Below are 21,928 nucleotides of genomic sequence, written 5' to 3'. Positions count from 1 at the left end.
AACACTTGGAAGGCACAACATAAAAACATAGGAAACTAGCAAGGAATATTAAATCTAAACAACCAATTGTAAACATCAATAATAACAAACGAAGAAAGGGGCAATAAATATGAAATACCTCAAATTGCATTAAAAGGGAAATCAAATCTAACATGAGAATTCATAAACTAAATTGGAAATATAAAGTCATCAACAAGGAAAATAAATAAACTAGAATGCTAGAACAATTAAAAGTAGAAGAGAAACTAAATTGAAATAAGATAGAATTCAGAAATTGAAAAGGAATAAAACTAAGACCTAAAACTTAGAGAGAGGAGAGAGCCTCTTTCCCTAGAAAACTACATCTAAAACCTAATGTGTGAATAATGAAGTGATGTCTCTATGATTCTTCCACTCTGCAGCCTCTATTCTGTGTTTTTGGGCTTGAAATTGGGCCAAAAAAAAGCCCAGAAATTGCCCCCAGCACTTTTTGCAAAATGCAGCACGTGACGCTTTGTCACGCGTACGCATCGTCCACACGTACGCGTAGTTTGGCAAAAATCCTTGTCACGCGTACGCGTCAGTCATGCGTACGTGTCGCTCTTCTTCTGCGCCAGTCATGCGTACGCGTCGCCCATGCGTATGTGTCACTGCCAGCTTTTAAAACATCATTTTCTTGCGTTTCTTCCACTTTTGCATGCTTCCTTTCCGTTCTCTAAGCCATTCCTGCCCTATAAAGCCTGAAAACACTTAACACACAGATCACGGCATCAGATGGTAATAAAGGATAGTTAAAAATTGACAATTTAAAGGCCTAAGAAACATGTTTTCAACTATATCACAGAATTATGAAGGAAAATGTAAAACACGCAATTTATATGCATAAGTTTGAGAATAATGGATGAAATCTGCTCAATTCAATACAAAATAAACCGTAAAATAGTGTTTTATCAATCTCTCCACACTTAAACATTAGCATGTCCTCATGCTAAGCTCAAGAGAACCAAAAGAGTGAAGGCAAAATGGTAGAACTTATGCAATGCAGCCTATCTAGATGCAAGCTACCTTCATGCATCATGCTATTCTAATTACTATCTATCTATATATATAAGCATATATGTGGTCAAAGTGAGTCAAATTTCCAAGAAATCATATATGGACAGTCAAGGACTAAATTAATCATATCAAAGAATATTCACAATTGAGTTGAGTTAATCAAAAGAGTTCACAAACTAGCAAGGAATATTAAATCTAAACAACCAATTGCAAACATCAATAATAACAAACGAAGAAAGGGGCAATAAATATGAAATACCTCAAATTGCATTAAAAGGGAAATCAAATCTAACATGAGAATTCATAAACTGAATTGGCAACATAACGTCATCAACAAGGAAAATAAATAAACTAGAATGCTAGACCAATTAAATGTAGAAGAGAAACTAAATTGAGATAAGATAGAATTCAGAAATTGAAAAGGAATAAAACTAAGACCTAATACCTAAAGAGAGGAGAGAGCCTCTCTCCTAAGAAAACTACATCTAAAACCTAATGTGTGAATAATCATAGATGATCTCTCATTCCCCCACTCTGCAGCCTCTACTCTGTGTTTTCGGGCATGGAACTGGGCCAAAAGGAGCCCAAAAATCGCCCCCAGCGTCTTCTGTGTAATGCAGCACGTGACGCTCTGTCACGCATACACGTCGCTTGGCAAAAATTCTAGTCACGCGTACGCATCGCTTGTCTTCTGCACCAGTCACGCGTACACGTCGCTGCCAGCTTCTCAAAATATCATTTTCTTGTGTTCCTTCCACTTTTGTATGCTTCCTTTCCATCCTCTAAGCCATTACTGCCCTATAAAGCCTGAAAACACTTAACACACAGATCACGGCATCGAATGGTAATAAAGGGTAATTAAAAATTGACAATCTAAAGGCCTAGGAAACATGTTTTCAACTATATCATAGAATTAGGAAGGAAAATGTAAAACATGCAATTCATATGCAAAAGTGTGAGAATAATGGATAAAATCCGCTCAATTCAATACAAAATAAACCGTAAAATAGCGGTTTATCAGTTTCGCGCGTTTAATATATAAGGTTGTGTGAAAACTTAGGCTAGAGCATTATAGGATAGGTTGAAATGGTTTAATGTGTTAAATGGTTAGTGTTTGTGTGTTGATGAATCAATTGATGTGAGTGTTTGTGTTAAGTATTTGATAATGTGAGTTAAAATTATGTATGTATATATGCTAGTGTGATGGTGATGAATAAAGGGTTTATGATTGTGGTAAAGTGATGGTATGGTTGACATAGTGAATGGTGTATATTTGGATTTGTAGACATTATTATGATGAATAATATTGTGCTAACAATTGAAGAATTTCATGTTGATGATGATATGTGTATATAGAGTAATATTTGGTTTGTGGTTAAAATTTGTGAAATTGGGTGTATGTGGTGTTTTTGAGCTAGGTTGTATGAATTGTGGTGTTATGATTAAAGGCTAGCTAGATTGATGATTGTGGTATGTTGAGTTGTATAGAAATGAGCTTTGAAGAGGAAATGTGGTTTTGGAAAAAATGAGGTTTGGGTGTTATTTGGTAAAAAGTGAATTTTGGTGAACTTTGGAAGTCCACAACTTGCTCCTCAAATTTTGGATGGAATTGCGAGTTATTTCAAATGAAAGATGGTTTTATAAGCTTTTGAACGATATCAATTTTGTGAAAAACGAAATTTTGTAGAGAAAGTTATGGACGACGGAATTTTGGTGTAAAAATGTGTTATGCAGGTGGCAATTTTACTCGTTTTGCAACTTCTGGGCAATCTGTAAATTTTTGGGAAATCAAACTTCCATGTGTACGCGTGGCCCACGCATACGCGTGATGTGACATTTCAAACTACGCATGCGCGAGTAGCCATGCGTGCGTGTGAAGAGCCAATCTGCATGACCACGCGTACGCCTGATCCATGTGTACGCGTGACATGTGGTTCTCACCTACGCGTACGCATGGAAGAAAATTCGCGCGCATGACCTCTGCTTGCTGCAAAGCTGGATTTTTGGTATTTTAAACCATATTTTCACTTCTAAACCTCCATTTTCTTCCTTTTAGACTTAAGATATTGTACTAAGTCTAGTAGCTAGCAGAAGCTAAGAAAATAAGGTAACTTGGGGATGAAGAAAGAGGTAAATATGATGAGTTATAAGAAGAGATATAAATGGGAAGTGGAGTTTTGATGCTATGGTTTTGACAAATGATTATATAATGACTATGAAAATGAAATGGCTTGTGAATGGTGATATCTGAGATACGAGTTTCCCTAAGTAAGAACCGTGGCTTGCGACCACGTGTTCCAGGTTGAATCTCGATACTCTGTTGACCCTACGTCGTAAGGGTGACCGGGCACGTATAAATTCCTGGGTATGGATAGCCCCCAGTGAGTGATTTGAATGATGAATGAATGTGAAATCTATGTATAGACTCATGGGATGCGCGATGGGGGATAGTCTAAGGTTTTTGGACTTGTCGGGTTGGCTGGATAACCGACAGATGAGTCTCAGCAGCCATAGGACAAGCATGCATCATGTGCATTTGTTTGTTTTGGTTGTTATGCACTACCTGGGATTACCTAACTGAACATATATATCCTGTTACCTGTATACTTGCTACTTGCACTATCTGTTTCTTACTTGTACGTGAACTTGTTTGATTGCTTGTCACTGCTGGATTACGAATGACGGAAGAACGGAGGAAGGGTAAAATGGGTTGGTGTTGATGTTAGGTTTAAAAGTGAGTAAGTTTAGGAAGGTTTAGATTACCTACCCCTATTTATGGCTTCTGTTTAGAAATTAAGTTTTATAATTATATGACAGAGTTCTAGGATTGCCTCTGGCATTCCCAGGACCGTATTTATTATACGCGTGGCACCTTTACCATGCTGAGAACCTCCGGTTCTCACCCATACTGTGTTGTTGTTTTCAGATGCAGGTCGAGAAGCTCCTCGCTAGGCATCTGGATTTCCTGAAGCGAAGTAGTCCCTGGATTGTATTTGGGTTCTCAGTTTGTATATATATGTATATGTACTTAGCTTTTTCTCCAAGAAACTTGATTATTTTGTTCCTCATAGAGGTTACAAGAGAGTTAGGGAACTTATTTCTATATTTTGGGTTTTTGGGATACTTATGTATATATGTAAATATTCTCCAGCCAGTCCTGGCTTCGCAGGCTGAGTCAGGAGCTAGTTTCACTGTATCCTTAGCTCTCTATCCACTCTTTCGCGTATTTACATTTAAAACCTCTAGGTTTCTTAGCACGTAAGTAATTCTATTCCTCGAGCGTTGCGCTTTTCATTTTGCGATTTTGTTTTACCCATTTTTCAAGGCTCCTAGTTTATTATATTTTTTCTACTATTATATGTATGTACTTTATTATTAGAGGTCGTAGCGTCTCGCCATCTCTGTTTTACATCCTAGGTGTAAAGCTCTATGTGATAGGGTGTTACATTGGGCAATTTAATTATTTAGTTAATTTTTTAATTTATCACGATTCTTACATTTTAAAGAGAGATCATATAAGTAGCAGCTAACTGGTCTTACAATGTTAAACAGCAAAGGCCGAAATGAATATATTTTTTTTTTAGGGAATCTCGTGGCTATTATATAAGGTGGACTGTGGCACCTTTTTAGAGTTATAAGGATGAATTTTATTAATAAAATATTATTAAAAAGATAATTACTAAAGTTAGATATATTAAATCACATATATTTATTTATTAGAGTAAATATATGAGTTATTGATATATTTAATATTAAAAATAATTATTTCAACTTTTTTAAATTATAAAATTTAATTTTTTAATTTTTTTAAATAAATTAATTTATTAATTAATTAGTTACTAAATATCCGGGGTTTACAAAATCTGTTTTAAAAAACTTGAAACGAAGCTTCCAAAACATTAAGACTAGCATATTCCACTACATGCAAGTCCAACAACTTAAACAACTTTTTAAGTTATTTATTTCAGATTTTGTCAAAGAGAAAAACATAAGTCAATCTGCCTTTTCATGCACATTTATCGATTTCAAACAATAATATGATCATGTAACTTACAAAATATATATCAAATTAACTGGAAAAATATTCTCCAGCTCTATCGCTCTGAAGAATGTTTATTCTCTTATCATCAAGATTCTAAAAATTAGTTTGAATCATGAATCGACAAAAAAATGGTTTGGACAAAAGGCATAATCACCTGATTCGAAAACTGTGATTAGACTATCGAATGAATTGAAAACCGTTCGGCCAAACTGAACTAAGACCTGGCTGCTTTCTCCTTCTAGCAAAAAGACAACACCATTTCGTTCATTAACAAAAAAAAATGGAAACGATAATCCAGAGGCCAAGCAGCAGCCCTAATCACCTCACTCACTCACTCACCAGCACTAGCAGAATACCAGGTAGCAGCACCATTTCTCCTTCGAGCTCCTACCTCACTCCCACACTTGCTTCGTCCAACCACCGCCGCCGTCACAATTGCTCGAAGCCTCCTTCCCTGCAACGGTCATCTTCGCTACCGCTCGAAGCCGCCCTCTCCACTGCAAATTGTCTCGTATCCTTCCTCTGTCACACAGCCCCTGTTCCGCCACGTCGATGCTGTTCCACTGCACTCTAGCCCTTCTTTGTTCTTGTTCTTCCACACTCCATCCTCCTCTACTCCATTCTCGCCATGCTCCACCCTCCTCTGCTCCAATTCTGCCGCACACCACCCTCCTTGGCTCCAGTGTCGCGGCGGTCTGGGCCACCTCTTCTCTAGTTCTACCGCGTCCAGCCTTCTAGTGCTCCCTCACCTCTGTGCTCTTGAAGGCTTTTTTTTTTAGGATTCTTAATCTGTGGTTTACTGATTATGATATTCTAATAATCTTCTTAATTTGTGATTGTCAATGATGTTCTTGAATTTCGATTCTGATATTATGTGATTCTATTCTTTAATTTCTATTTTGATTTACTACTTTTGTTTGATTCTGTTATGGTTCTGTCTCCAATTGTTATGGTTCTGTTATGATTATGTTATGGTTCCATTGTCCTTAAGAGTTGAGAACTTGAGATTACTTGAGTGCTGTAATATTGTTATTAGGTTGCTGGTAATTTTTAGGTATGGATGAGAGCATCAATTATGTTAATTTGGCTTCTAATCCTCTTGGTTCAAATGAAGCTGCTCATCCTCACGAATTTAATGATAGTCAATCACAAGTTTTTTTCTAATATTCGGAGAAAAATAGATCCAACTTGAATATATGTTGCTTTACAAGTAGTAAATAGAAAGTCACATTACTCATGTTTGTTTTGTCTGAGCACTTTTGGAAGAGAGTGAATTAACAGAATAAAAAAGCATTTGGCAAAGATAGGTGGAGATATATTAAAAAGTGTCCTAAGATAAATAGAAGGTTAATTGAAAGAAATTCAAAAAAGTAAAACTAGTCAAAGAAAAGTAAACTTTTAATTTGAATTATATTTTAAAATTTATATTACACTATAATATTTTAGTGTGTTTATTTATATTTTATTTATTATTTTATTGTAAAACGATTTTTTTGGTTGAACTAAAATTAAACCGGTTAAACCAATAAACTAATAAACCAATATCTAGAACTGTTCAATGACCGATTCAGTTTTCTAAACCTTGCTTATCATTCATATTTTTTGTTTCTATTTTATATCATTTAAATATTTTTAAATTCTTTGTCTTTATTTATAAGAAGATATACATAAGTAGCTTTCTAATAATCGTCAATAGAAATTATAAAATTCTTTTATTATTTGCCTCCTATTATAATATTTAACATTTAATTCAGAAATATCTCTTTTGAATCAATTCTACTAAATGTTTATTTCTTTTTATTTTAGGAATGAAGAGAATTCTTAATAATTTTGGATTGTATACAAATTTCACATTTATTATTAAAATCTGTTATTAAGGTCAACATAGTTATATTTATACGTATATTCAATTCACTTATAATTTAAGTATTCTAATATACTATGCCATAAATTACAAGAATTATAAACAAATTACTAAAAAACATTGACTTCATTATTAATATTAAATTTGAACATGGCTTTAGTCTAATATCTTTTGCTATCAATAAATCATTCTTAATGAAGATCATTTTGTTAGTTTCCATGACAACTTTGATTTTTTTTTTTTTTTTTGCATAATAAGATACTAAGAGAGATTAGATTCTTTCTTAAATCTGAAACATGATATATATTTATTAAATTATTTCTTTCAAAATATGAAATTTAATTCTATAATTTTTTTATCGCAAATTTGGATTGAGTTGTTATTTTTTATCAAGACCTCTTTATTGTCACTTTCTCATGTTTTGAATTAGTTGTAACTATTGCAAACGTGACTAGTAGCACTATAGCCTGTCATTCAAGTGATTTTCTTTGTATTTCCATCCTTAGTTTTGCGACCATAATAATATGCATATTTTGTCCTTTCGCTACAACCATAGGAACTAGTTAGGTTTTTTCCTTTACTAATTGGCCTTTGCGTTTGGTGCTTTCTATTTTAGAAATCTACGTTATTGATATAATGTTCTTGTTTGTAATAATAACACTCTTTTTGTAGATTTTGAATTGCTTAGGATCCCATAAGAACTTATTTTTTTTTTATTGATTTTCTCTTCACCAATATGATTTATTTTAAAATTTTGAAAATGATACACAACATTAAATTTTCAAGTTTTTTTCTCTGTATCTATATGTCTTATTAACTTTTCAATTGCAAAATTTTTTACTAAAATGTAAAAATTTCTTTCTATAACTATTTTAAGATGGAAAATTTTAAAATAGTTTGCTATAGGACTTTCACTCTTTTGTGGTTTTTTTTTTTTTATAACAAATTATATCCTCCACAAAAGAGTTCTATTGATTTGGAAAAATCCCCAAATTTTAAGATGCCACAAGATCTTTTATGTAGTAATTCTTTAAAATTCCCATGATCCATTTAGTGGCGATTCTTGTGTCGCTTGGTTTCAGGCTCGCCTTTTGTTATAGTTTTAGATTACTTTCACGGGAGGTTAAAACTCTCATAAACTAACTCTTAATACAGCGCAATAAATTCTCAGTATAAACAGTAATTGTAAATATAAACAGCAATTCTCACTACCAATAATTTGATACAATAATTGAATATGATATTATTTTATGTACTGTTATTTTATTTTTAAAAAAAAAAAATACTTGAGGATTCCAAACAACTTCTAACATCATAAAAGTCTTAAACATTTGTCCTTTGATTTTTATTGTTATCATTGGATGATCTTCTTGTCCTGTGATTTCTGTAGTTATTATCAGATGATCTTCTAGCATCAAAGGAAGTAGTAGGCTTCGCTTGTAACATATTTTCCTAGATATAAACATAAAATAAAATGAGTAGAAATGAAGGTTTAAAAACAAAACCTAACATATGCAACAATGTAAGGCTTAAACTAGAACATGCATGAATGACTTGCATAAGATAAAGTACAGTCAAACAATTCAATTCAATCCAATAATTCAATTAATTTATCTCATATATGACATAACCTTTCTCTTCCCGAATAAAAATTTTTCTTGATCATACCTAGGTGTGACAGTTATATACACTTTATATCGATCAACTTCCATAATGATTCATTCATGTATGGTATTGAAATCAAGTCCAGTTTACTGATAAAGAAACTATGTCTAGATGCCACGTACTAATTTTGTCACACTCATAAAAGGCAAAAAAAAAGCTAACAACCAAGAAACTGTCCAAATTACAAAACCTAAGATCTTATAAAGAAAAAGAAAAATATAGGTAGACCGTGAAAATACTAAACAATATAAATAATGGATATATTAGATGTTCAATTTACTAGGTGTGTAGATGGTTATTCTAATATAGTTTAATTACTCTGTTGGTCCCTATAGTTTCGTAAAATTTTCAATTAGGTCCCTATACTTTTTTCTTTTTAATTGAGTCTCTGCACCAAATCTTTTTTTTCAATTAAGTCCCTCTTAATTAGTAGTAATTGGCTTAATTTTATAGGGACTCAACTAAAAAAAATTGGTACAGAGATCTAAATAAAAGGAAAAAATAGTATAGAAACCCAATTAAAAAAAATTTTTGGTGCAATGACTCAATTAAAAGAAAAAAAGTATAGGAACCTAATTGAAAATTTTGCGAAACTATAGGGACCAGTAAAGTAATTAAACCTTCTAATATTAAGATTTAGGTGGGTAATTTGAAAGTGTAGTGTGTTTTTACTTTATTGGACTAATTTTAGAATCCATTGTTCACACAAATCATTGTCTACCTAACAAAATCTGAAAAAAAAAAAAAAAAAACATTAAATTTTTTTAGGTGATAAAAAACATTAAATTCTAGTTTGTTCAAAACTTATACATACTAACACAGGCATCCTATATTGAAAAGGATAACATCTTGAAAAGGCATCCTATATATAAATGGTTATAGTCAATAATTAACAAAACAAAGGGCAGCATGACCTTTTGGAACATCATCTGATATATTGGTCACCAATACTTCTCTTCTCATGGTTGAATCATAGGACTCATTCGACAGCCTTTGCCTATATATTGCCAATTCTTGCAAATAAATTTATGAAGTAGCATTTCTCCTCTTTAACAAACAATAATAACATAAAATAAGGAGTATGGTCTGTTGCTATTTTGTTAGGTAACACCTCCATTTCCCTATCAGTTGTAACTCCTGCTGCTATCAGATCTACCATTACCTATAAAGCTTGTAACTAATTTTGTAATTAACTAATAGCCCATGTATTGTTATTAGAATTCGTATCCTATAAGAATGACTTTAATTTTCACCCAGAAATATAAAAATGTTTTTCACACATTAAAATTATTTACTAAAATCAGTCATTAATATATTTATATATAGATATATATGTGGTTTAATTTATTTTCAATATATATTTATATTCTAATAATATATATTTTATACTAATAATTGACTTTAATAACTAATTTTGGTGTACATATAATATAATTACTAAAAATATCACCTCGTTAATAATTAGGAGCATTGTGATATTAGATCTATCAATGGATGTTTAGTTGTTAAGACAAAAAGATTGATATCTAAGCAATACATGATAGTATCTTTATCTTTCTTTGGTTACTATATCCTAAAGTGAGAAAAGAACTTACCTTATATAATTATGAACATAATTGATAAACTTCTTTTATATCTATTTTATTATATAAAAATTGATACCAACTCTTTATATATTAGGTTTAAGCTATTTTTTTTCTAATGATATCATATTATCAATTTTAATTATTTAATAAAACTTAAAAATTAACCAATTAATTTTTAATAAAATATTTTTAAAAAAATAAAATTAAAACTATAACTCCCATAATTAATTCATTTATTACATATTATTATTTAATAGAAATATAAAATATTAAATATCTATATTAAAAATGTCATAATAATATTATCATAACAAATTATAAGTTATAAACTATTCAAATTTCCTACTATTTGATATACTTATATATCATACATAAAACTCTTATTGTTATAATTTGCTATTACTTTTACTATTTATACTTTTTTCATTATTTTGTAATACTTTACATGTAAGTATATTTTAAGATCTTTATAATTATACTTATTTTAATATACTATTTAAATCAAAGAATCAATTTGACCATTTTTAACATTATTTTGAGTTTGTATACTTAAGACATTGTTTGACAGAGTGAATTAAAAAATATAGTAATATATATTTTTACTTTATGCTATTTAAATTATTTTTATTAAAAATAACTTATTATATATATACACAAAAAAATATTCTAAAAATCTTTATTCTTACTATTATAGATGTTATTGAAAAATTATATGCATTAGAAGAAGAAGAATAAGTAAATATCAAAGAAAAATTCACAAAAAATATAAAAAATAAAACTTTTGTGGTACAATATAAAAAATATTATCAAATATTTTTACTTTATGCTATTTAAATTATTCTTATTAAAAATAATTTATTCAATATATTATATATACACATACAATAAATATTACAAAAAATTTTATTCTTACTATTATAAATGTCTTTAAAAATTTGTTTGCACTATGAAAAGAAGAATAAGTAAATGTAAAAAAAAAATCTGTAAAAAATACAAAAAAAATTGTGCTAAAACATAAAAAATTATTACAGATTCAAGTTATAAAAAATTCCACTAAATTATACTTATCATAACAAATTATATCAAATTATAAATTACTAACTCAATAATTATTCTAGATTAAAAATTAAATTAAAGATTTTAAATCAAAGCGCCACAACAATTTCTATTCTATTTGATAGAAAACAAAAAAATTATTGGGAACAACTATTTTAAATCTAATTATACTCCAAGACAGCAATGATATTGAAGCATCGATCATCATAACTAAAAAATTTATACAACCTCACACTTATATTGAAGTCAGAGTAAATAATTTAACTATCCTCTCAACAATACACTATTACCAAGACATTTGTTCTGGCAAAAGATACTGAAACATAACCCCTATCTATTACAACAAATAAAACAAGTAATATATCAAAAATTTTATTTATTCAAAATATCATTTTTATTGCTCATTTATATTCTTTATTGATTATAGGAACTAACTTCACCAACTAACTTCACCAACACTAGTTTCATTAGACCTAGATGATACATAAATTAAGAGATTAAAGAGAAAGAAAACTAAACGAATCTAAGACACATCTTCAAATAAAGAATATATATACAGAGATGGAATAAAAAAAGGACAATAGATCAGAAAATGTATGCAAGTCAATAGTTCAGAAACATCATGTCTCTACCAAGGTTCTGAAAATCGAACCGGTCATCGAACCGCTCTAGCTATTAGTTTACTAGTTCATAGGTTCAACCAATTCAATCGTGATTGAACAGAAAAAATTGTTTTATGATAAAATAATAAATAAAATATAAATAAACACATTAAAACATAATTATAGTCTAATATAAACCTTAAAATATTATCCAAATTAAAGTACTACATAAATTAGAATGTTATGATCTTATTCAAGTACAAACTCAAAAAGTCAAATAACAAAATAAGACAACCAAAAATAAAATGCCAACATCCAAACTTATCATCAATCATCAAAATCCACTATAAATCATAATGTTATTGATACTAATGCTGCATGCCATTAATTCTGGATGGAGTCATAAATTAAGGAATGGAATAATATATATTATCCGGCTTTCAGTTTGCTTATTGATTCCATAATATATATCTGTTCACAAAGGGAAATTACAATCCAGTGAATCCACAAAGACCTCAAACTTGTCAAGTTTCAAAAATTTAACAGCAGCAATTCGATCTCCAGCAGCACATCACTAGGCAAAGAAATCACAAAATCCTACATAACTGAAATAAAAAATCATGAAGACAGTCACCATTTAAGCATAATTAAATCACAAAATAGTAAAACAAACACAAACACACACAAAACAGCAGTAATTTCAGTTTCCAGCAGCACATCACTATGCAAAGAAATCACAAAACACAAAACATCAGCACAACAATAGCATAGCAGAACATATGCTGAATTAACTAACTTAACAATCTAAGCACAATTAAGCCCAAAGCATAGTTTTAATTGACTTAATTAAATACAAAAATGCTCAGCAATGAACAACAGAGAGCCAAAAAAGCATAGCACAGCAGCGAAGAAGACACAAACCAGGGTACAACACAGCATAGCAGTAGTGAGCAGAGCCATTCAATAATCAATATAATTTGATAATTTATGAACTAAAAAACAAACACGAAAAGCAGGCACTAGTAGTGAGCTATGTGATACAAGTATTCCTTTAGGCAATGAGTACAATCAAGAAACTTTAACAAAATTTAACAGCAGAAAAAATAAAAGCATGTACAAACCAGTATCAATTTATCATCAATCAGTAGGAGGATTGGCGTTGGGGGAATGGAAGGGCCTTCGAGCACCATGAAATAAGAGGATTGAAGAACGATCACGATGAACCAAGCGGTGACAGTGCGACCAACGGGGGCGCGATGGAGGCTAGGGTTGTGTTTTGGGGAGAAATAATGAGAGTATGTATGAGACTGAGGAATTAGGAATGGGGCTTGAGACAGGGGCAAGGGCTTCAGGTCACTCAGGACGACACTGCCCGACGGCAAGGAGTGGTGGCGGTGGCTGCGATTTCCACGGCTGACTTCGACGGAAAGGGCTGTGCGAATCTCCAAGCTGGCTCCACGAACTTCCGATGGTGAGTGACTTCGATGGAGGTGTTGCGACGGGCGGCGATGGCTCGAGGTAGAGACTGCATGCATGGCCACTGAGTGCGAGAGGCGAGAGTGGAGGGCTGCAGGGTGGAGGCTCGAGAGTGGTGTTTGAGTGAACTGAAGAGTGAGGACCGAAGACTGAAGGCTAGGGTTAGTTTCTGGATCAAAACGCAGCGTTTTTGAAACCGGTCGGATCACAGTTCGGTTCGAACGATTGGTTCTCGGCCGGTTCGACAGTTCAATTTCGGTTCTTAAATTTGGCGGTTTTGCCTTCTGTCCGAACCGTATTTGTTAACGGTTTTCGGTTCGACCGGTCGGTTCAAATCGATTTTTAGAACATTGGTCTCTACAAGAATATATGACCGGAAGAAAAAAGAAATAACTCTAACAACAACCGAAAATAAAAAAGGAAGACAAACATCATATAAAAAGACTAAATCCATCAAAAACAATAAAAATAAAAATATAACTTTGTACAATTTCAATATTAAACACTTTTGTATTACAAAATATTTTAAATAAAAAATACATCAAATTTAATATTAATTTATATATATTTTAATTAATTTTTAAATAATATAATATTTGTTAAAATATATTATGTATACTATAATTAATTTATCAACCACCCATCACACGAATCTCACTCGCTCTAGTATATCATAAAAATTGATTCAAAGGAAAAATCTTCCACACACAAACTATTAAACACAGTATAAAGTTAACTAAGTCACTAACGAATTTAAAGAACCCTCACAAGTTACAACTATATAAAAGAAAATCCACATTTATTGTTCTATACTTAAGACTATAAGAAAATATACGATAATTTTATTTTAAATGATAATTTCTTTTTCATATTAATTTTACATAATTAATTAAAATAATTATACATCTATATAATAATATTATAAGAAAATTGATATACTTTAAAATAAAAAAATACTTAAAATACTAAATTAATTTGATGATCTATCTTAAGAATAATTAATAAAAATTATGCATGATTGATTTATAATAAATAATAATATAAAATAGTTTATTTTTAAATAATAGTTTTTTCATATTAATATTTTTTAACATTAACTTAATTGATTAACGTAATTATACATTCATATAATAGTGTATCGTAGGATTCATATATTTTATAATAAAAAAATTTAATTAACACTGAATTAATTTAATATTTTATTCTAAAACAAATAGTTATAATTATGCTATGATTGGTTCAAAGCATCACGTTAATAAAAATTTAGTACAATTAAGAATACATTTTCCATTTCTATATAGATATTTTATCATGATGTTAATAAAAAACTTTAGTACAACTAATAATATTTGCATGGATTTAGTTTTTGTGTATTAATAATCTTAAATACAATATTAGTCTTTTATTGTATCTCTAAATCTGATAAAATTCTTCGAAAAAATTGAACCAAAATGAAAAAATTCAATCTCATTATATACTTTACTTTCATATTTAATTTTCTGGCAGATGTAAAAAATATAAAAGAGATGAAATTTAAACTTAACTTATAAGCCTCTTTGAACACAATTGCTCAACTAAAATTTGAGCTCCTCCTAAGAAAATAAATTTTACGCATATTCCATTAGATTGGTCATAGTATATGAGTAGATCTAATCATCCTTCAGTAAAATAGAGTTTATTGTCTCTTCGTTAAACTCTTACATTCATTTAATTAAAAATCAAATCAGTAAATATAATTTGAGGTGGTATTTAATAGATGTAATATACTCTAAACGATTGCGACAAGCACTCCATAGAGAAGTGTTGAGGTTGGATAAGTTTTTCTTCACTAAGTCCATGTCAATTCCTAATTTGACAAGCCGGATTGAATAGAACTTGTCAGGAAGCCAGAGAAGCAGGCTAGACAGAAGGAAAATTCTTTGTTAGAGGCCGTTGATAATCGCGATGTAAGATTAGATGAAAAAAAATAATTTTGAACAAAAACAATCATCAAATGAACAAAAGAATAAGAATATCACTACATTAATAAAAGATTGAAAAATATTATAATTTATACCTTAAAAAAATTAATTTCAATAAAAAAAATACATATATTTTTACTCTATGAAGTAATAAAAAAATAAAAATAAATTAAAAAATTAAATAAAAGATTTTAACTCTAAAACTTATACTCATAACCGATAAAAAAAATACTATATATAACATTGAATCATATGAAAATTAATAATAAAAATTGGGCAGAGAGAATTGGACACACACATATTTTCTTAAAACATTATTCACGTAAATCTTATTAGTTATGTAGATACATCTATTAACACTAAATGGACAAATCCTAGTTCATGAAAAAATTAATTGTCTATTTTCATTAAAATTGACTCATAAAAATTTGAGCAATGTTTATCATTTTTATTAATTATTAAATGTATAAAATGTGATTCATCTTATAATTAAATGATTATTATTTCTATTACATAATATAAGAAAAATATGATTTAAGTTTATTAGAATGATTGATAATTAATAAAATTTTAGTCATTAAATATTAATTTTTATATAATTTTAAAGAAAAAATACTTTTTTAAAATATTTTAAAAAGATATAGGTATGTATATTATTGGTACCAAAATGCGCCACATTAACATTCTTAACGTTAAAATACTACTTATTACAAGATAATATAATAATTAGTTGAGTCATCTTTCAAAAAATAAAACTTTAAACTTTGAATGTTAAAAAATAAACTGATTTAAATTCACAAAATGATTTAACAAAAAGCAATTCAATGCTTTTTACAAAAGCATATTTTTTTTAAGAAAATATTTTTTATATACTAAAAATTAATTATTATACATTTATATATATTAATTTGAAATTAATCACCAAAATTATATGTTGACCACTGTTAATTCTTACGACGAGATTAAATAAAAAATGAAATATAATCATGTATGATTAATTAATAATTCCATCAATCTAATCAGCATTTGCATATCCCACTAATAAAAATTTAACACTATACAAACATGAATATTTCTTTTTTAATTATTAAAATATATCTAATAAACAAATTAAAATAATTAGATTTCACTATTATATTTTGTTTGTTAATTTTTATTAGGCAATAAATACAACAACTATAAATACGTTCTTATGAAGTACGAATATTTTACTGAGTTGTCGTGTGTGTATTTTGGACACGCACATTTTAAACATGACACTCACTGACACTCATCTGATACAAGTATTTGTTATGTCCAATCTTGTCTTATTAAAAAAAATAAAAAATTCTTCTTCAGACACGCTTGGACACACTTAAATATCATCATGTGTGAGTGTGTCCAATCTTATTCTTAATATATATTATTGAAATAAATTTAGATATAGTATATATTATTATTTATTAAAACAAAAAATATTTTAAATACTTGATATAATTTAAATAAGACATTAAAAATAATTAAAAAAATTTATTTTATATTTTAATATCAATAAAATATCAAAATATCAATACGATTTATCTAAAAAATATTTTAATTTTATATGTATGCGTATCCTCGTATCTTATAAAATTTTAAAATTCGCGTGTCGTATTCCGTATCGTGTAAGTGTGGGTACATCATAGAAACGTTCATATATAAATTTAATGACAATAAATGTATATCATTTATTAGGTGTATTAAATTTTAATCATTGAAACCAATTTGATAGTTATAATTAAATCTATTTTTACATTCTCATCATAACATACACTCCATATATATAGGTGGTGTCTAAATTAGTAATTACAGTGACTTAAAAAATTGTTATAATAATAATAATAATAATAATAATAATAATGGTCAGAATGTTAAAAAGACCAACAGTGAGTAGAAACAATTTTTTTAGAAGTTTAACTAAAATTGTTCAATTTAACATGAACCTAAACTAAAAAAAATTAGATGAATAACAAAAAAATAAAATGAAAAATAACAATAATTTTTCCATCCAATATTCTACGTATTGTATTTAAATAACATAAAAAAATATTCTAACGAAAAACAAGAAGCAACATTGTTGTAAAGTTTAATATCTATCTCATAAGGATAATTTTATGGTACTAATAAATTATTGTCTAATTTAATTTATTTTTTTTAGTAAATCTTGGTTTTTTAAAAATTATTTATTTTTATATTTTTAAAATTAAATATTAATTTTTAATACTTTTTATTAAGTTAAACACTACCTTTTAAGTATCATAACATTATAATTCGGAAAAAAAATGTTAAGAGATTAAAATTATTATTTTTGACGATCATTTAGCTATTAACTCAATTTTTTTAATATAATAATTTAATGACATACTTTATTTCATATTTTTAATATTAATAATTAATCTATGATACATAGACATTGACATGGACACAGAATACGACACGACATGGGACACGCCGACACGTGAATTTTAAAATTTTACATGATACAGGTTTTTTAGATAAATCATAATGATATTTTGATATTTTTATATTAAAATATAAATTAAAATTTTTAATTATTTTTAAAATCTTATTTTAATTATATCAAATATTTAATATTTTTTTGTTTTAATAAATAATAATATATACTATATCTAAATTTATTTTAAAAATATATGTTAAGAATAAGACTGAATATGTTAACATGTGATAATATTTAAGTGTGTCCAAGCGTATCCGAAAAAAAAATTTTATTTTTTATTAAAACACACGGTTGTACACAATAAACACGCATATCGAATGAACGTCGATAAATATCGTATCTACAATATATCCAACATACAAATATGATAACTTAACAAAATATGGATACTTCGTAATAATTAATTAATAACAAAAAATAATAAATTCTAACCTCCCTCTAATATTTTTCATTCCGAAATATGCTGAAGAAGGTATTTAATTTGGTGTGTTATAATTAAGGGAAAAGAGAGAAGCGGGTGTCCACTGTCCAATGTCCTGCCTCGCCAATGCCCTGCACATATCAGGCAGTCTGGACATTAAATTTAATGTTCAAGCCACGTTTATTGGCAGGCAAAACGGGTTAGCCCAACTGAGCCAAAATTGCTTCTTCGTACCTTGTTAGTATGATTGTTCAAAATGCGAATTACTTCTGATAATAAAACTTGGATATCGGTCGTTTTAATTTATTCCAGAAAAAAGAAAATAATTTAAATCATTTTCAAGGAGAAATTGAGATAACTCGCTTAGATATGTCAATCAATCTAAAATGTGTTTACAAGAAAGTGCTTGAAAATTCTGAAACATATTAGCTTAGCACTTTTTATCCTTTAAAAAAATTGATAAACTACTAGAATTGTTCCTGATCTTTAATAAAATATCTCAATTTTGTTAACAGAAAAAAATCTTAAAATATTTTAAGCGGAAAAAATATTTTAAAAATCAAATTTTGATGTAATTTTTTATAAATATAATTAAAAAATAAGATATTTTATTCTAAAAATTCACAATATTTTATCTGAAGGCCAAAAATACTTTTAAAAATTGAAAAAGTTTTAGAGAACAAATTTTATTTAGTCTAGTTTTGTATTTGCTTTTTAAATAATTTTATCTAAATTCCTATAAAATTTTAAATCAAATACATAAATAGTTTGTCAAATACAAAAATCGATTTTTACGTATAAAAAATTACTATTCTTTTCTATTATTTTTATGATACTTTAAAATATTTTGAAATTATTTTTATCGTATTTTATAATATTTTTGAGAATAATTTTTGTGGTTATTAATTAAGAATAGAGAATATTTTTATTATGAGTGTTTTAAAAAGTTGGAGACGACTTTGGTATTATAGTAAAGAAAAAAAAAATGGTCAAATCCAACATGTAAAGTAAGCATGATGACCGATAAATTTAAAGAAGAATGACAATTATGAAAATAGGTTGTCCAAACTTTATTTTGAAACCAGGGATTATATGAACCCTATAGCTTATTTGTCTCTGGATTCGGACATACAATGATATACCAACATATCAACTAAATAACGATAATGGCATCATAGCATAGCTATGAAATATATCTCATGAAACTATCAATATGGTGTCTCAGTTGAAGAAGATGGTGAGGATGGTCCAGAAGATGGTGACTTATTCTCCTTGGGAACATATTTTCTAGCCCAAACATGCTTGCCATTAATGGCGAATTTCACTTTTCCTGCACCTTCAAGGAAGGTATCAATGGTGTTCATGGCCTCCGGGCGAACCACCATGCGAGCAAACAATGGTTGCTCCAGCGATTGAACATCTTGCATATGAAGTGATTCAATGATATCTCCATGTGCTCTGTTAATATGGAAAGAATGTGAAACAAAAACAAAAATACTAACATCATATATCATGAAGTATAATATATATGAAAAACTTTTATCATCAAATATAATAATAAAAATTCCCCCCTTTCTGGGAATTAATAACAACGAATTTATATAACTTTTCATAATCTTTTTCTTTCTATTTTCATAAATCTTTGTATAAATCTTATAATCCTATGTTTTGTTCACTTAAATGTATATAAATATACCGCTGTAAATTTAGGATATACTTGTGTTTGATTGTTGAAATAATAATGTAGCTCTTGAATTGTCCAAATTTTTCACCAAAAGAAAATGTTAGCTGCTAGCCTTATTTCCAAGAGGTACAGTGCTAATAAAATTAGTGAAATTCTATCCTTCTTTGAAGAAGAAAAAATTTATCCATAATAATAATAATAATAATAATAATAATAATAATAATAATAACCACAAATTTAATACTTTATTATATTTTAATTATATTTTTTTGTTTTATTTATTTATACTATATGAAAAAAAAAACAAATATATTATAAAATTTTTAAGAATTTCTCGAACAAAAAACTAATTCCAATCTCGAAGTATGTCGAGCTATGAAGCACGGACAGTTTTTTGAATTGTCGTATCTGTGTGTCGGACACATTTAAATTCTTTTTCGCAAGTTTGGATACACCTAAATATCATCATGTGTCAGCATATCCAACCTTATTCTTAACATGTATTTTTGAAATAAATTTAAAAATAATATATATTTATTATTTATTAAAATAAAAAATATTTTAAATAATTTATATAATTAAAAAAACTCATTAAAAATAATTAAAAAAATTATTTTATATTTTAATATCAATAAAATATCAAAATATCATTATAATTTATTTAAAATATAAATTTATAAAATTTTAAAATGCATGTATTCACTATTCACATATCTTGTATCTTCTCGTGTCTGGTGTCCATCATTGCATTATAGATGCGAAGGAATGAAAAGCAAATGATGGAAAATTATGAAATATGACATAGGATTGCAGTGTTAGAGTAATCAAATAATTTCTGATAGAAAAAAAGAGTAGTGAGCATAATGGAATAAAAAACAACCTTGTGAAAAATTCACGAACTTCAGATTCAGAAATAGGGTATCCTTTGGAGAAAGTCATGAAGATAGTCCTATCATCTGCAGCAGGCACTTGTCTCATCTCGTTAGAAGTGGCAGCGTTAGTAGTAGTGAGATGTAGCTTGGCCAAGATCTCTTTGAATTCTTGATTGAACTGATCATCATTTCTAGCAGAAGAGTTAGCACCGCCACTGATCCAAGCAGGAGGAGAAGGAGCATAGTACATCATTGGGGGATGCAAATAAGCATTCGAAATCATGGATTTTCTAGCATTCTCGTAATGAACTTGCTGGATTATGTCAGTGAAAGCCCTCAAGCAAACATCGTTAAGCAACTTAGTGACACCAGGGATGACCTCCATGCGGATCTCATGGAGGTAAAGGAGGGATATTGTGCCACGTGTGATGTTATGGACCAGAGGCAAGATCTTGTCATGAGAGTAAGGGAACTGAGGACTCTCGATGCAGTTCAAGGCCAACGCGACCTCGTCGGCCAGATCATTCAGCAAATTGTCTGGCCAATTCAGCAGGTTTGACACCATCCTCAAGTCCTTGCACTTCCTTTCAAGCCACATGATGAATGACATGACATGAGCGGATTCGCTCGTGTCGCGCCCAAGACCCACCACCAGACGCGTGAACAGCTGGCGGTCGATGTTATGAAACAAGTTGAATTCCTCCTTGCTCACAACAATGTTAGCCCCTGGGTCTTTAGGAGGGAGACACGACGAGTACACCATGCTTCTTTGCTTGCTTTCTTCTCTATCATAATGTGTTAGGTTTCATCCACATAAATAAGCTTCCATAAAACTATATTTCTCATAATTAAATTAAATGCCACCTTTTTTCATTTTCATATTTGGAAGGTAATCTGTGAGGAATGAACTCTTATTCTATAATAATGACTTTCCCTGTATTTAGATTTATGTAGATTACATTTACTATAATAGGATGGAATCACTTTGAAAAATCTATTCATCTTGATTTAGATATTATCATTCCGGTTTTATTAAATAGATAATAATTTGAGTGAATAATGTGAACAATGAGTTTTAAAATTAATTTAATAATATAAAAAAATACTCTACTTCCAAATTACATCCAGTTATTATTAACTGTACATGAGTGATGAGTAAATTAAATAAAAAAAATAATCATCTAATTA

At 28.8% G+C, this 21,928-nt stretch overlaps 1 protein-coding gene across 1 annotated transcript; it reads right to left on the bottom strand.

Moving 5' to 3' along the window:
- Positions 1 to 19,230: 19,230 nt before the first annotated feature.
- On the bottom strand, positions 19,231 to 21,521 carry LOC112730097 (uncharacterized). Its single transcript, XM_025780207.3, has 2 exons — positions 20,749 to 21,521; positions 19,231 to 19,642 (listed from the first exon to the last, which is right to left on the bottom strand). Exons 1-2 carry the CDS (start codon positions 21,501 to 21,503, stop codon positions 19,393 to 19,395), a joined length of 1,005 nt encoding a protein of 334 aa, XP_025635992.1. The 5' UTR covers positions 21,504 to 21,521; the 3' UTR covers positions 19,231 to 19,392.
- Between the last annotated feature and the right edge of the window lie 407 nt (positions 21,522 to 21,928).

The sequence above is a fragment of the Arachis hypogaea genome, chromosome 12, assembly GCF_003086295.3.
Source record: "Arachis hypogaea cultivar Tifrunner chromosome 12, arahy.Tifrunner.gnm2.J5K5, whole genome shotgun sequence".
NCBI lineage: Eukaryota > Viridiplantae > Streptophyta > Magnoliopsida > Fabales > Fabaceae > Arachis > Arachis hypogaea.
This window is presented reverse-complemented; position numbering and strand designations above follow the sequence as displayed.